The following is a 15,035-nucleotide window of genomic DNA, read 5'->3' on the forward strand; positions in this document are numbered from 1 at the left end:
AGAAAAAGCAAAGATAAAATAGGGCCTGATCAAAGGACGCTAAAGATGGAGGGACCTCGTGTGGAAATATCCCAATAATTGAGGATACATGAATCCCCATCCCCACCAACGACACCGTTTTGTTTGGTGTTTAAAACACCCATTCTCTTTATTATTTCAGCCCTAAATTCATAGAAGAAAAGAAAAAAAGAACAAAAAAAAAATAGAATGTTAAAGCTTCTCTCCCTCTCCTCTCTTACTGACAATCATGAGCCCGTCGCCGTCGCATCACCGCGCCACCACCGTATCGGTGGCTGGCGATGCTCAAGGGTGGGTTTTTAGCCCCCGATTCAACCAGGTATGAAGGCTAAGATTTTTTAACCAAGAAAACCCGAAAATGAAGGGATCTCCACCCGTTTTGGGTTCGGCTCCGACGACTGAGGGAACCGCCGACGGTGTGACCCAGGGGTTCGGGTAAGTTTTCTCCCCTTCTTTTTATTTCTTGTTCTTGAAGCTTAAAAGCAAAATCAAAAATGAAAAAAGAAAAAAGAAATCAGAAATTGAAAAAAACGTAACCTTTTTCTTTTGTTTTTGCTCTTTTATTTCTGAAATATGCGTGTGTACAAGAATGGGGATCCCTTTTTTACAATTGCTTTCGGCTTCTGTTTTTAGCCGAATGAGATAGAATCCAAAATCTCCCCCTTTTACATTAAAAATGAATGGCTCTTTATAGCCGATTATGCAAAGTCCTATTGTTGTTTTGTTACTGTTTGCTGCGTTTCTGCTTCTGTTGCTGCTTCCGTCATGTTTGCAGGTGTTCAAGGAGGTGATGGGAGCAGGTGGAAGAGAGGCGGTGCAAGTGCAGGCACCTAGGGTAGATTGGGTATTAATGGGCCCGAGTAAATTTGGGTACCTACAGATATATTTACTTCATTGAGCACTCTGCCAACAATGTGATGGTAAATGTTAAAATTATCCCTATCAGTATAAATTTTATTAATTTAAATTTTATAATGATATTTGTTATTAAAAAAAGTTAGTTTATTATTAAGAAATATATAATTTAATCTATTAATTTTAAAATAACATTAATTTACTTATTTCAAATAAAAATAAATTAATGCATTTATCTTCAATTTAAAATAATTTTTAAATATTTAATATGTATTTAATTTAAAATATAATTTTAATTTGATAGTATTTAAAATAAATTTAAAAACAATCTCAAAAAAATTAAATAAATTTTATGATTATGTGGTGAAAATGTATTTTATAAAAATTATGGAAATAAATAAGGGTTGTCTAAAAGATAAAACTTAACTTTCTATCTACATAGTAAAGTTACTTTCCACCATTATTTAAAAGAATCACATTTCTATGGTTGAGGAAAAGTAATTCCCAAAGAAAAGTTACATTATAAAACTGAAATTTCTTTAGTATATTAAATGCAAGAATCACACTTCTATTAATTAAATTCTCATAAAAGTTATCACTTTTCATAATACTAAATACCCTCTTAAGGCGAAAATAGAAACTATTTTCAAGAGCCATAATTGAGGGCATCAAAATGCAATTTTATTATTTATTAATTTAAAAGTTTAATGTGAAAACATATAAAAAAGAATAAAAATGTTGACCGAAGAAATAGAATTTCAAGGGAAAAAATTAAAGAGGTGGAATTCCAAGAAATAGGGAGAGGGAAAAGGGTCAAGACTCTCTACATATTAAGAAGGTTGCTAGACAAAATGCAAAGAAGAGGAAATTCGATGGGCTTGTTAGAAAGAAATTGAGTTAATGAAGCATCAGCTTAGTTATCTAAGGAATATTGATGAGGGTTTGAAACTAATGGAACCACAAACAAGGACGGGGACTCCTTAATGGAGGGGGATGAAGAGGCAATGACCTTTTCAATGGCGAGGTTGGTTAGGGAAAATGATCCAAGGTCCAAAGTAGCGGATGGTATCTACTCACACTACTCTGAAATTGCTTTAATAGATCCATGCCCAAGGGATGGGGGCATTACCTCCACATGTAGTGTTTGCACTTTCATTTTTATATCATTCTAAGTATCATCTTTTGTCTCCATAAAAAGAGGTTGTTGCTTACATTATCTCTCCCTTGCTTCTTGTTTTATTTGCTTTTGTTGTCGCTGTTTGTTTTATTCTCTTTCATGTTTAATAGCTTTTATGGACAGTTGGTTTTTGTTGTTGACCAGAGTTTGGATATATCTGTATTTCTTGATGAAGTTATTAATACAAATAAAATTACAATTATAATAAAATATTATAACTTATAATAATGGAAAAACAAATAATTAATCTAAGAATCAATACATATGTAAATAAATGTAAAACAAATTCACAACTTGAACAAAATTGAGCTTAAACTTGAGTTTCTTTAGTCGAGGATGGATCCACGAGATGCGGGGTGGTTGTCTCCTTAAAATTTTTAAATTTTATATATAAATTATTTTGTATTTTAGATTTAGTATTCACATTATATAACATACGGGATAGTCATTCTAGTATCTGAAACACGGAATATATAAAATGGATTACAAAGTATTTGAACTATGATTCATATATAATATTCAAACCTCGTGGCCAGACTCAAAAAAAAAATTCAAAGAAAGAGTTATATTATTTATAAATCAAAAGATTTTTTATTCTTTCAAACTCTCATTTAATTTATATGCTTATTTTAATCAAAGGACAAACCTTTCATTTCTTTGTATTTTTATTTATTATATCTATCTTGTTGATTGAATAAGTGATGATCTAATGGTTCTTACTCAAAGAATCTTTGGACTTAGTTTGAAGGTTTTAGTCCCCTTGGTCACATTTTGTTTCATATAATTCATTCCCTTAAACCATAAGGTTATACTTTATATTAACAAAGTATTTTTCAACAGATTCTATCATTATGAGTTCGATTTTATGAAAAAGTAAGGGTGTAATTTGGGATGCCTGGTATTGAGAAATAGGACTAAGGCCAAGTTTTTTTTAATTTATTTTTTGGAATTATAATGATATTTATGGAAATTTTAGTATAGTATTAGTTATTTTTTTTACATATTAGAAAGAAATATTTAATTTTATATAATATGATTTTTTTCTTTTAATTTTTTTACAGTTAAATAGTTCATGCTTTTTAGAAAATATTAAATTGAATTATTTGATAAGAAGAAAAACTATCCAAGAAGAATTGACACTTTTTTACATTAGAAAAAAAAAGTTATTCTGATTTAGAAATTTTACTCCCTTTGGAGTAAAATCCTGAATCTATAATTCAATTAATACGATTAATATATCTATTTAACTATTTTTTAATAAAAAATTGAAGATGATTAATAGGAATTTATTTGTTGTGAGTGATGATTATTATTTTTTATATCACGAATTTCTTGATTTTGTTGATCCCAACTTATAACTTTATACATAAAAAAAACTAAATGTTTCCTAGTTTTACTTTGTGAGTGGACTAAGTCAAAAATCTTTGTCGAGAGAATTTATTGATGTATGTTTTATTTTTTTATTTTTGATAAATTTGACAAATTAAATTTTGTCTTTATTAAAGTTGCAATTTGCGTACCATTTCTTTCGAAGTTTGTTTCTTAGGAAGGTGAGTCTTATAATGTAGTCGCTAAAGATCACCATCTTAACTTTTTCTTTACTAATGATTCCAAGGGAATTCTTGTCTTATTTGTTTGATTTTATGTTATTTCTAAGTTGATTGGAATATTGAAAATAAAAATCTAAATTTAAATCATCTTCATACGTCGGACTTATATTTTACTAATTTTAATTCAAACTCATTATCACATTTTCACATTGGTCTGGCCACGTAATTTAGTCCTTCGATTTAAAAAAATAAAGATTTTTATAACAATTGAAAATTATTAATTTTACAAGTCTACTTGATTAAATGATATGTCATTAGCTAATAATATAATGTGGCATGTTGATTTGATTTATTGTAAGTGAAGAATTGACAGGTATTTGTTTTGCAAAACAAAAATTGTGGCTAAAATAATGTTATAATTGTAGAAAAATTAAAGAAGAATATCGAGATTGTTTATGCCTTTCAATTTCAATCTATGTTTATGGGGTTTTGTCCAAAGTAATGATCCGCTATCTTTCTCACAATACAACCAATGGTTTAAGTCTTAACACTAGTCTAACACTCACCAATTTAGGAACCTTACCGTTATACAAAGACTGGATCACTCTTCTTCTAAGCTTTCCCCTCAAAAGCTTAGTTCTGCAACTCAAGTGACTCTCATGATTGCTTGCAAAAGCAATGCATACATACACATTCCTATCTTGAACAAATTTGTGCTTTGTCAAGGCCTTTTTTTGTCTTAGTTACCTTTAACCTAAGCAAAACTTAAGTTTATATACTACTTAAGTTTTACTTACATAAGAGTTATAATCTAACCACTTTTCTATAAAGTAAGGCCAAGAATCAGCATTAAATAATACTTCCACTAGAGTCTCGATGCAATCCAAAGTCTTCAACTATAGAAAGTGACTTTACTTGTTTCGCAAGTAACTAGTCTTAACCTGCAAGAAACCAATCTTCAAGTCTTCAGTTTCAATTCAATTAGTCTTCATGTTGTGGGATTTAACTTGTCCAAATATCTTCAAAACAACTAGTCTAATGTCTTTCTTCTAAAATTTGTCAACTCTTTAAAACATGCAAGTAAGGTAGTGAAACAATGTACGAAGAATTTAATTTATATATATATTTGTATTTTTCTAATTTAGGGTTTGACTTTTAATTTTTCCTTCTTTTTTGGCCTGAATATTGTTCCTTTATGAAGTGTGGAAATGAAATATCAAATCAAAATCCAATGGTGCTTTCCTATTAGAGGAATTTATAAGCTTGTCTCATTAGGGAAAAACCGAAAAAGGATGTTAATATGCTTTTGACTTCCAAATCAGTTTATAGGCCAAATAGGCATAGGGAGGCAATGAAGATCGTGGAGGGGTCAAGAATTTGGGAATCATCCACCAAATAAAAATTATATATGGGTTAATTATTTGGTCAATTTCAACCCATATCTAAATTAAATTATTTAATTTAGTGCTTGTTGTGTGTATGATGTACATAAAGAAACATAAATGATGTTTGCAAATTAGGATTGACCCTAAGATCCTGCCATATGAAAATGGAGATCCTGCCATATGAAAATGGAGATGGAAGGGATGCCAACTTTGATCATTGGTACGGATTGTTAAAGAGCATTATAATGAGATTTTATTAATAATATTTAGCAAACGTTTGGTTTACCGAATACAATATTACGATCCGTAATATTATATTTTTGAACGAGATTATGGTGTTTAAATTTTAATATTATGATAATCTCGTAATATAGGGTGTAATTCATTATTATATTTTTCTTAAGTAACCTAATATTATGGGCAGAATATTTTAAGACAAAACTACTCTCTATTTTTATTATATTTATCAATATAATTCTTTTCATTATATTTTAAGATAAAAATAAAAAAAGATTTTTTCCCTTTTTCTCTAGTAAGTTTGAAAATATTTATTTACAAGATTTTTGAATTTTTTTCTATCTATTAGGATTATAAAATGATTGACAATTTGGTGGAGTAACTTGCTTTTTATCATCGTCTTTGTAGTTATCGTAATTATTTAATTAATGGGTTTATATTTTACAATAAAGACAACATAGTAAAATTTATTTTAAGATAAATTTACATTTTATCAATTAAGCATTTAAATTTTACATTCTAATTAAATGAACTAAATAAAGTAATTTCACATTTAACCTATAATCTTACATTCTTATAATTTTATTTCGAAACATAATCTAAAATTCAACAATAAAACGCGCTTAAAAATTAATAATCAAATAATATTTGAGATTCTCGTAACGGATGACAAGATTACTGGCATGGACTGACTATTATATGCAAATTTCATTAGTCGAAAAAATTTATAACCGTAAATTTACTTCTCAAATTCCATGAATAGAATTGATGCTGCCAATTTGTCTATAAACATTTATATTTTGTAATTTATTTTATTTTTAAAAATATATATTTATAATTTTAATTAATTAATTAATTATAACCGTAATAAACATAGAAGAAATTATATAAAGTAAGACTCAAAACTCAAAAATAGTTAATATTGTATTGAGCCAAGCCACATTAGCATATTAATAAAATTATTTAACATGTAAAAATTTTAAGCACCAATTAGAAACAAAACCCTACCAATTAGAAACAAAACCCTATTGTATGATATTTATTACATTATTGTCATTTTTACATGTGTGAATTCACTTGTTTAAAGTAAGTAACAAGTGACATCACGTTATTTGTGTCTCTTTTCTAATAATATTTCTATTTTATATAATATTTTCTCGTACTAGTTAAATTCACATAAGGTAGTATTCTTCATAATTTTTTACTTGCAATTTTCAAAATTTCAAATATATTGTTAATTGAATCAAATAATTTATATTCCTAGCATTACTTATTAGTTATTACCCAATGTTGTGTATATTATTTGTTAAGCTGATTGTGCTAGTTTTTATGGAGGTGGGGTTGAATGTATCAACAATGATTTGTGTAATGCTTGGTTTGAAAATATGGATTTGAAAATTTGAATTTAAATTTTATTTATTATATAAATGATAAAACAGAACACATATATTATGAATAAATTAGTTGAGACTCGATATAATACAATATATAGAAAAGAATAAAATATGTATTTGTCAAATTCAAAAATAATTTAAAATTTTTAAATTCATTACAAAAATAAACATCTAACAAATTCACATATTAAAAAAATTATCATAAATGTTACATTTTAATAGCTTAATACTCAATTTACATTAATTTTGAAATCCAATCTAAATTCTAAAATATTAGCTCCCAAAACGCTCCCTTAAAGAAGTCATTAATCTGACTGCTGTCAATCAAATTCTGAGGCTCAGGCCATGTAAATGTACATTACTTCAACGACACTGATTTTGATTCACTCACGTGACGAAAATTACCTACAATTTCATCACCTAAATTCATTTTTAATATAGAAAGATTAAGTATTGCTTCGTAAGCAAAAATATATTTCCTCATGTACACAACCTTAATCAACCATAATCGAATTAATGATTCTCCCTTTCCATTTATGGTTGGGTCTCTTTCTATCGTCACAAATGACCGAAAGATAGTTTCCTTAATAATGGCGAAAAACCATTCTTCTTCAAATGGCCAAATGCCATTTGCTTTTACTAATGGTAGAATGCTATTCATTTGTAACCGGAAAAAAGTCATCTCCTTTTTAGTTGCCTCATGACACATTTTTTTTCTTCTTTCTAAACTACACTTTCCTTAATCTTTTAACTATGTTATTAAAGGAAGTTTTTTTCTTTCTGTTAGATTCGAATTTTAAAGATAATTTTATTAAGAGAGATATTTACGAACATCGAATATAAACAATAAAATGAACACAAAAAATATAAAAGAGAAGTTTATATGAACAGCTTTAGGCAATTATTGTTTTGTTGTCCTGGGTTGGGCATCTTAGATTTGATATTAATTCTCAACATATCACAAATCCTTCCTTAATTTAAAAGTAGGTCAGCAGTTATTGTTTTGTTATCCTGGGTTGGGCATCACAGATTCGATATTTAAATGTCTAACATATCACAAATCCTTTAATTTAAAAGTAGGTCAACCCAAAAACACGTGTAAATTTTTTATGTGTTTATTAAAATAATTTTAGTTTTTTTAATTATGATAAAACCCAAACCATCTTATAGATTTCGAATTATTTTGAATTTTTTTTTATAAAAGTGGATATAGGATGAAGTGGGGCAGATTTTTTTTTAGATAATAGATATAGAGCAGTTATGGTAATAGCCTACTCCACACACTTCACCTAGCTCTACTATATAAAGTTAACATTTTATCCTTTTATATATATAACTATTAAAAGGGTAAAAATATAATAATATATTATAAAAAAATTATATATTTTATGTTCAAATATTTTTATGAAGAATTATGTTTAAATATTTATTTGACTTTATAAAAATATTAGAAATATTAAAAACAAGTAGTAAAAATTAAATTGAAGTTGAGTGGGGATGGATGCATCCAATATCTATGGAGATAGTAATGGATTTCAAGATTGTGTATTCACAGTGGAACATGATGGATGGTGGAGTAAAGCATGCCAACTATAAATCAATGGTGGGTTTGGCAATATCCACCCTCACCTCACTCCATTTTCATCCCTGCTTATTAGATGTTTATTAAAATTTTATTGACTATTCATTAAAACAATTATAATGACTTAAATTATTTCTTTACTAATTAAAAAATTAATTAAAACCTTATTTAAAAAAATCATAAACCTTTTTTTATATCAAAAGATAGATCATAAAATTAAAATTTAATGTTCTATTAATGTTGAAGCTAAGCTTTTATTGTATTAATGGAACTTGTTCTTTACCATCTACGATGAATGTTTGCTATATTTTTTTCTCTGAATTATATGGTTCCATTTATTGAATGAATTAATAAATTTACCTTCAAAAAAAAAAAACAACAACTCAAATTTTTTGATAATAAGGTTTTTTATCAACATCTTTTTACTCAAGAGATAAAATAAGTATAGATTTTAGTTTTCTATAACTACAATTAAAAATTAAAAATTTGTAATAAGATTCTTGAAAATATTTAAATTTACTAAAAATTTTCAAAAAAATAAAGATGGTTGTATTAGATATAGATTGTTTTTAAGTTAAATTATAGCTGCAACCCATTTACTATGTTTAAATTTAAGATTTAATATCTACACTTTAATTTGACATAATTTAAGTTATCTAATTTTAAAGTATTACAAGTTAATCTAAACAGCTGACACCCTTAAATGTTCCGGTAAGAATGTTGAGACAATTTTTTCTTTGAAACACACCTTCTAACTTATCATGCCGTGATAGATTTTGTACGTTAGAAAAGTGTTTTAAAGAAAAACTTATTAACCTTTTAACCAAACTAGTCAAGGATAATTACTATTTGATTTACCAATATTATTGTAAAAGTAGATAATTAAATCAAATCAAATTGATATATATATTGATTAAATTTCAAGTATGATCATAGTAAAAGGATCAAAATGAAAATTTGACCATTTATCTTATAAAGATAAAACGAAAAAGAAAAAGTAATTGACACGAGTCATGTATGAAGGAGTTAGGGTCTTAATAAATTATATATGTTATGTTGAGATTATATTCTTTTGGCTTAATGATAAATTTGACCACTAACATTTACATATTTTATTAAAATGACCCTAATTGTATTTTTGAGCATTTTTTGGCAATCAACCTTTGTTCTTCTTCTTTTTTTTTAATTCAAATTACTTTTTTTAACAAATTTGATGAAAGTACTATTAAAAAATTTAACGGGATTATGTGGAATATTTTTAATGAGATGTAATTTATTACTTAGACAACTCAATAAAATAATTAGATATAGAAAATAATAAAGTAAATAAACAATTCACGAAGTTAGAAAAATCACTCTTAATTTAAAGAAAATGAACATAATTATCTGAAAAAGTTTCAAAAAGTTTCAAAATAAACGCACACGTTCAATATTTTGATTTGATTTATTAATTTTTTTTAAATCTCTCAGTAAACAAATGTATGCATTCATTTAAATTTTTTTTAAATTATTACGTTTATTTTTTTTAAATTAAGAATTATTTTTTTAATTTCATGAATGATTTATTTATTTTATTCTTTTTTACATGTAATTATCTTATTGAGGTACATAAGTAACAAATTAAATTTCATTAAAAATATTTCACATCATCCCTATTAATTTTTTTAACGGTACTTTCATCAAATCTGTTAAAAAAAGCAATTTAAAAAAAAAAGCTCAAAAATACAATTAGAACCATTTTGACAAAACATATAAATGTTAATAGCCAAATTTATCATTAAGCATATTCTTTTATTATGTTAAAAATTATCAAATACATAGTGGTCAGAGGCAAATCACCCCCCCAAATTCCTTCAAAATTTCATTTATAAGCTTTACATTATTACTTAAATTTTGGTAAAATTATGCTTCAGTCCCTTCTAAATTTGTATTTTAATATTCTTTTGTAGATTTATAATTTTGATATGACAAATTTAGTAACACTGTCAATTTAAATGTCATTCATTTTACTAAAATAAATTATTTGTATTTCCTTTATAGTAATTATTCAAAAACAAATAAAAATGTAAATAGTTATAATATCTAATACAAGTTTTGTATTTTGCGTTTCTCAGTGCACATTTTTCTTTTGTATATGAAATAAATTTATGCAAGTTTTAAGCTTATATGAAAAATGTGTACCCAAATTATGAAATTTTTCTTATTTAAGTATCTATTTTTTTTTTGTCAAAATAGGTACCTAGAGTTTTATTCTATTGCACATTTAAGTTCAAAGGTTACTCCCGTTAAGAAAAACCAATGATATCTTGACACATGGCATTAAAAACATAAATAAAAAATATTTTCTATTTATATGTATTTCTTTTATATTTGCTTTTCTTTTTTATTTCTTCCTTCTTCCATCTTTCCTCTCACCTCTCCTTAAAAATCTAACGGCCCATTTAGGAGCGAAGCGAAAAAAAAAACTTTTAAGGGCCGAAACTAAATTATAATTTTAATAATTTATATATTTATAATTTTAAAAGATTAAATCAAATTTTTATCATTTTTAAGGTGGCTAAAGTATAATTTTTTAAAAAATTTTGAAGGGCCTAAATAAATTTTTTTTCATTTTTCTCAATTAAAACACAATGATATTATAAAGTGTAACGTAATATTAATAATGATGTTAAATATTAAATATTTGATTTTATTATATTTAAATAATATATTGATATTTAAATTTAAATATTTTCAAATTAAGTTATTTGTTGTCAGATCAAACAAAATTTAATTTGTTCAAAATTCGAATTAGTCCATAAGACATTTGAAACCTGGCCCTAAAATGAACATATTGTTTCTATATTTTTAAAAATAAATTTTTAATTAAAATTAAATAAGATATAATTTTTTAAGCCTTTTGCAACATTTTTTAAAATATTAAAATTATATACACACTCTTCGGCCCCATTGAATGCTCCTTTGATAAACCAAATGCAACGACCAATCGTTGTCCGACAAGCTACAAATTCAAAGACTTGTTTTATATAGTTATAAAAGTAAAATCAAGGACAGTACCACATTATGTAATGTGGTACAACTGCATCTTGTATTTTGGTCTCAACCTTTTTTTTTTTAATAATTGAGGAAAAGGTACATACATTTAAAAATAAAAAGTAAAATGATGATTTTATGATAGTTAAAAAATAAATATAATTTTTATGAATAAATTTAATTAAAATTTATGATAATTTGTCTAAAATAAGTTAAATTTTATGATATTAGTTTGGCATAATGAGTTTTTTGACCTTCAAATTTTATAAAAAAATTATTTTAGTTTTTATTTAATTTTTTGTATTTTTAACCATCAAACTTATATTTCTTATCAAATCACTTAAAAATAGATGAAAAAAATTAATATTAGTTAACTTTATTAATGTGAGATGAATGTGAATAATATGTCAACATTTAATTAATGTTAGTTAACTTTGCTAATGAATGAAAATGATAGTGTGTCATTCATATGACTTTCCTGTATGTATTCATCAGCAAAGTAGAATTTTTTTTTAACTTCTTTATTTATTTTAGGGTGATTTTATAAGAAATAATTAAATTGGATTGGGTTAAAACTTAAAAGCAATTATTAGAGTTTTTTAAACAAGAGAGAAAATTTCTTCAATATACTAAAAAGAAAGGAAATTGGTAGCTATGTGAGCAATACTTTTACCGAAAAGGTCATGGTTTTGATTTTGTATATTATAAAAGAAGAAGAAACAGAAAAGAAAATTTTGAGTCACATTTGCTTCCCTCGAAAGCATAAATTCCCAAAGATACACACAAGGCCAGATGTCTCCACTGTATAGTCAGTAACGCCCCTGCCATTTCCTTTTCTATGCTATTTATGTCATGCACTTCGCTATCTGCTCTTCCCATTTTTCGTATTTAAATACCACCAATTTCCCCCCCTTCATTACCCTTCTCTTCAATCTGTCTCTGTTTCCCTTATTTTCCTCTGCTTTCTTTCCTCCTTTCAAAAGAAAAGAAGAAACCATGGTTGTGCATTCACAGTCTGCAGCATTAGACCATTGCTCTTTGATCAAAACATGCAAGCCTACCACCAGTGTTTTCAAAGGAATCCCTGTGGTAGACTTGAGGGACCCTGAAGCAAAGAACCTCATAGTTAAGGCTTGTGAGGAATATGGCTTCTTTAAGCTAGTCAATCATGGTGTTCCAATGGAATTCTTCACCAGATTAGAAGCTGAAGCTCTCAAGTTCTTCAATCTCCCCCAGTCTGACAAAGACAAAGCCGGCCTTCCTGATCCTTTTGGCTATGGTTTCAAGAAAATTGGCTCTAATGGCGATGTGGGATGGGTTGAATACCTCCTCCTTAACACCAATCCTCAAATCACTTCCCTCAAATCCCTCACTGTTTTCCGAGAAACCCCTGAAATTTTTCGGTAATATGATCTCTTTTTACTGTTTTAGAAGATTGCAGATGGACTGATTCTGCCTTTTTTTTCTTTTTTCCTTTTTTGTAATGAAGCAGCTCTGCTGTGAACGACTATATCCAAGCAGTGAAGAGAATGACATTTGAAGTGGTGGAATTACTGGCGGATGGTCTGAAAATAGAGCCGAGGGATGCGTTAAGTAGGCTATTGAGAGACGAGAAGAGTGACTCGTGTTTCAGGCTAAACCACTATCCACCATGCCCGGAGCTACAAGCATTGGGTGGTAGAAACCTGATAGGGTTCGGGGAGCATACAGACCCGCAAATAATATCTGTCCTAAGATCAAACAACACATCTGGCCTGCAAATCTGTCTCAGAGATAAGACTTGGGTTTCAGTCCCACCTGATCAGACCTCCTTTTTTATCAATGTTGGTGATGCCTTGCAGGTATACACTATATAATGTCAACATTCTTCTTTCATCTAATTATTATTTCGGTCCCTCTACTTTTATAGTGTCATTCTCAGTCCAAATCACTAACACCCTATTAACTAAAGTATAAGGACTAAATGTTAAATCTGAGTATAGTAGGAGGATCTGAAATGAAATTTAACCTCCTTTTTCTAGTAAAGAAAGAGAAAATATCAAAACTGGGTTTGGATTTTGGATGATGTTTACATATATATAAAGAAAATTTTACCTTTCCATATCTATCACTATTCTTAATGAGCTCTCTCTGTCTTCCCTTTTATGCCTTGTTTGAAAAGAATACCCTTAATTTAGCCTCATATGTGGCGTCACTGCCACTTTCTAGTCTCCTACTTTATTCTATTGTTTCATGTAATCATATTTAGGAATTAATATTCAATAAATCAATTCTTTTAGGTAATGACAAATGGGAGATTAAGAAGTGTGAGGCACAGAGTGTTGGCAGAATCAATGAGATCAAGGGTATCAATGATCTATTTTGGAGGGCCACCTTTAAGTGAAAAGATAGCACCTTTAGCTTCATTAATGGCGAAAGGAGAAGAGAGCTTGTACGAGGAGTTCACATGGTGGGAATACAAGACTTCTGCATACAAATCAAGGTTGGGTGATTATAGGCTAGGCCTCTTTGAGAAAAAACTGGTGGTGCTGCAGGCCAATGATTCGAATATAAAATTTCCTCCATTTTTAGTCAAACAGGTGCTATAAAAATGTTGACTCTACTTTCTATAGGTGGAAATGACATAGGTTGTAGCTATGTGAAATCCTATATGTGACCCAAAAAGTTATATTAATGTACTGAATGTGTTTGATTCTCGTCCATTTACTTTTGGGAATTTCAAGACTATTTTTATAATATTTCACTTATAAATCACATTCACAAACAAGGACGTTGTCCAAATAAAATATTTATTGCATATACATTTAACTTATCAAAATAGACCACGTTACTATTTCATGTACAAAATTGAATACACATTATTTCTTTTTTATATAAAAAATCATCAAGTTCCAATATTCTTATTTTCACCCATCATCCACATAAACTAAGATATAATTATTAATTTTTTAAAGTTTCCTACTTCAACTTGACATTTTTTCTTAATTTGGTACTTAAATTTTTGGGGGCCTAATTTGGTATCTAAACTCAATATTTTTTTCTTAATTTGGTATTTAAGCTTTCTTTAGGTTCAATTTAGTACCTAAATTTATTAAATGTTATACAAATTATGTATAATACTAATGGTGTTAAATTTTTTTTTGTTATACTACAAAAATATTGTCAGTGTTAGAGAAAATTCGTGTTAAAAAAATAGGCATTGAGCTTTACTTAACGAATTAATATTAAATAAGAAAAATATTTTTAAACCCCAAATTAAATTCATTTTCAATTTGATTTGATTTTATTCAAATTGATTTAAAGGTTCTTTTAATATAGATTTGTATCTTTATTCACCAAAAATTTCTAAAATTCCTCCATATTGAATACCTATAAAAGCTAAAGAATACTGCAGAATTCTTTCAGAGACACAATGAATTTTTCACTCTAAAAAATTATTTTCTTTTTCTCTCCAAATTTTCAAACGATTCAGTGATAAAATAATACAAGGTTTGTTCGTTGATCACTGCAAAGGTACTACTACAGCGATTATTTTGTTGTTGTATCCTGGGAGATAGACGACTAACGTTTCTCCAAGTACCATATGAGCGGTTGAATTTGTATTAAGAAAACTATGAAACTCGATTCTCTTATTCGATTTCTGGTTTTTCAAGATCTTGTTTATTTATATGTTTTTCATATTTGATGTTTTAAATAAATTTATTTATTTTATTTTGTTTAGATTTGGCATTTTTACATAAATATAAATATTTGTTTATTTTATCAAATCTTGTATTTAATATAAATATTTATATATTTATATTT

General features: G+C 27.2%; 1 protein-coding gene across 2 annotated transcripts; it reads left to right on the forward strand.

The window, feature by feature from the left end:
- The first annotated feature begins 11,960 nt into the window (after window positions 1–11,960).
- On the forward strand, window positions 11,961–13,960 carry LOC121203218 (gibberellin 2-beta-dioxygenase). Of its 2 annotated transcripts, none has more exons than XM_041079608.1 (3): window positions 11,961–12,634; window positions 12,721–13,072; window positions 13,511–13,934. In XM_041079608.1, the coding sequence occupies exons 1-3, from the start codon at window positions 12,084–12,086 to the stop codon at window positions 13,817–13,819; spliced, it is 1,212 nt and encodes a 403-aa protein (XP_040935542.1). In that variant the 5' UTR covers window positions 11,961–12,083; the 3' UTR covers window positions 13,820–13,934. The 2 variants fall into 2 exon arrangements, with proteins under 2 accessions (XP_040935542.1, XP_040935543.1); XM_041079609.1 differs by having other exon boundaries at window positions 11,962–12,634; window positions 12,724–13,072; window positions 13,511–13,960.
- The last annotated feature ends 1,075 nt before the right edge of the window (window positions 13,961–15,035 follow it).

The sequence above is a fragment of the Gossypium hirsutum genome, chromosome A10 (assembly GCF_007990345.1).
Source record: "Gossypium hirsutum isolate 1008001.06 chromosome A10, Gossypium_hirsutum_v2.1, whole genome shotgun sequence".
NCBI classification, from domain to species: domain Eukaryota; kingdom Viridiplantae; phylum Streptophyta; class Magnoliopsida; order Malvales; family Malvaceae; genus Gossypium; species Gossypium hirsutum.

Excerpts from the sequence above, each read along its gene's own strand:
- LOC121203218 (XM_041079608.1), top strand. The coding sequence starts at position 12,084 with ATGCACTTCGCTATCTGCTCTTCCCATTTTTCGTATTTAAATACCACC. Across the intron at positions 12,635-12,720 it reads GAAACCCCTGAAATTTTTCG|CAGCTCTGCTGTGAACGACT; the intron begins GTAATATGATCT and ends TTTGTAATGAAG. Across the intron at positions 13,073-13,510 it reads ATGTTGGTGATGCCTTGCAG|GTAATGACAAATGGGAGATT; the intron begins GTATACACTATA and ends CAATTCTTTTAG.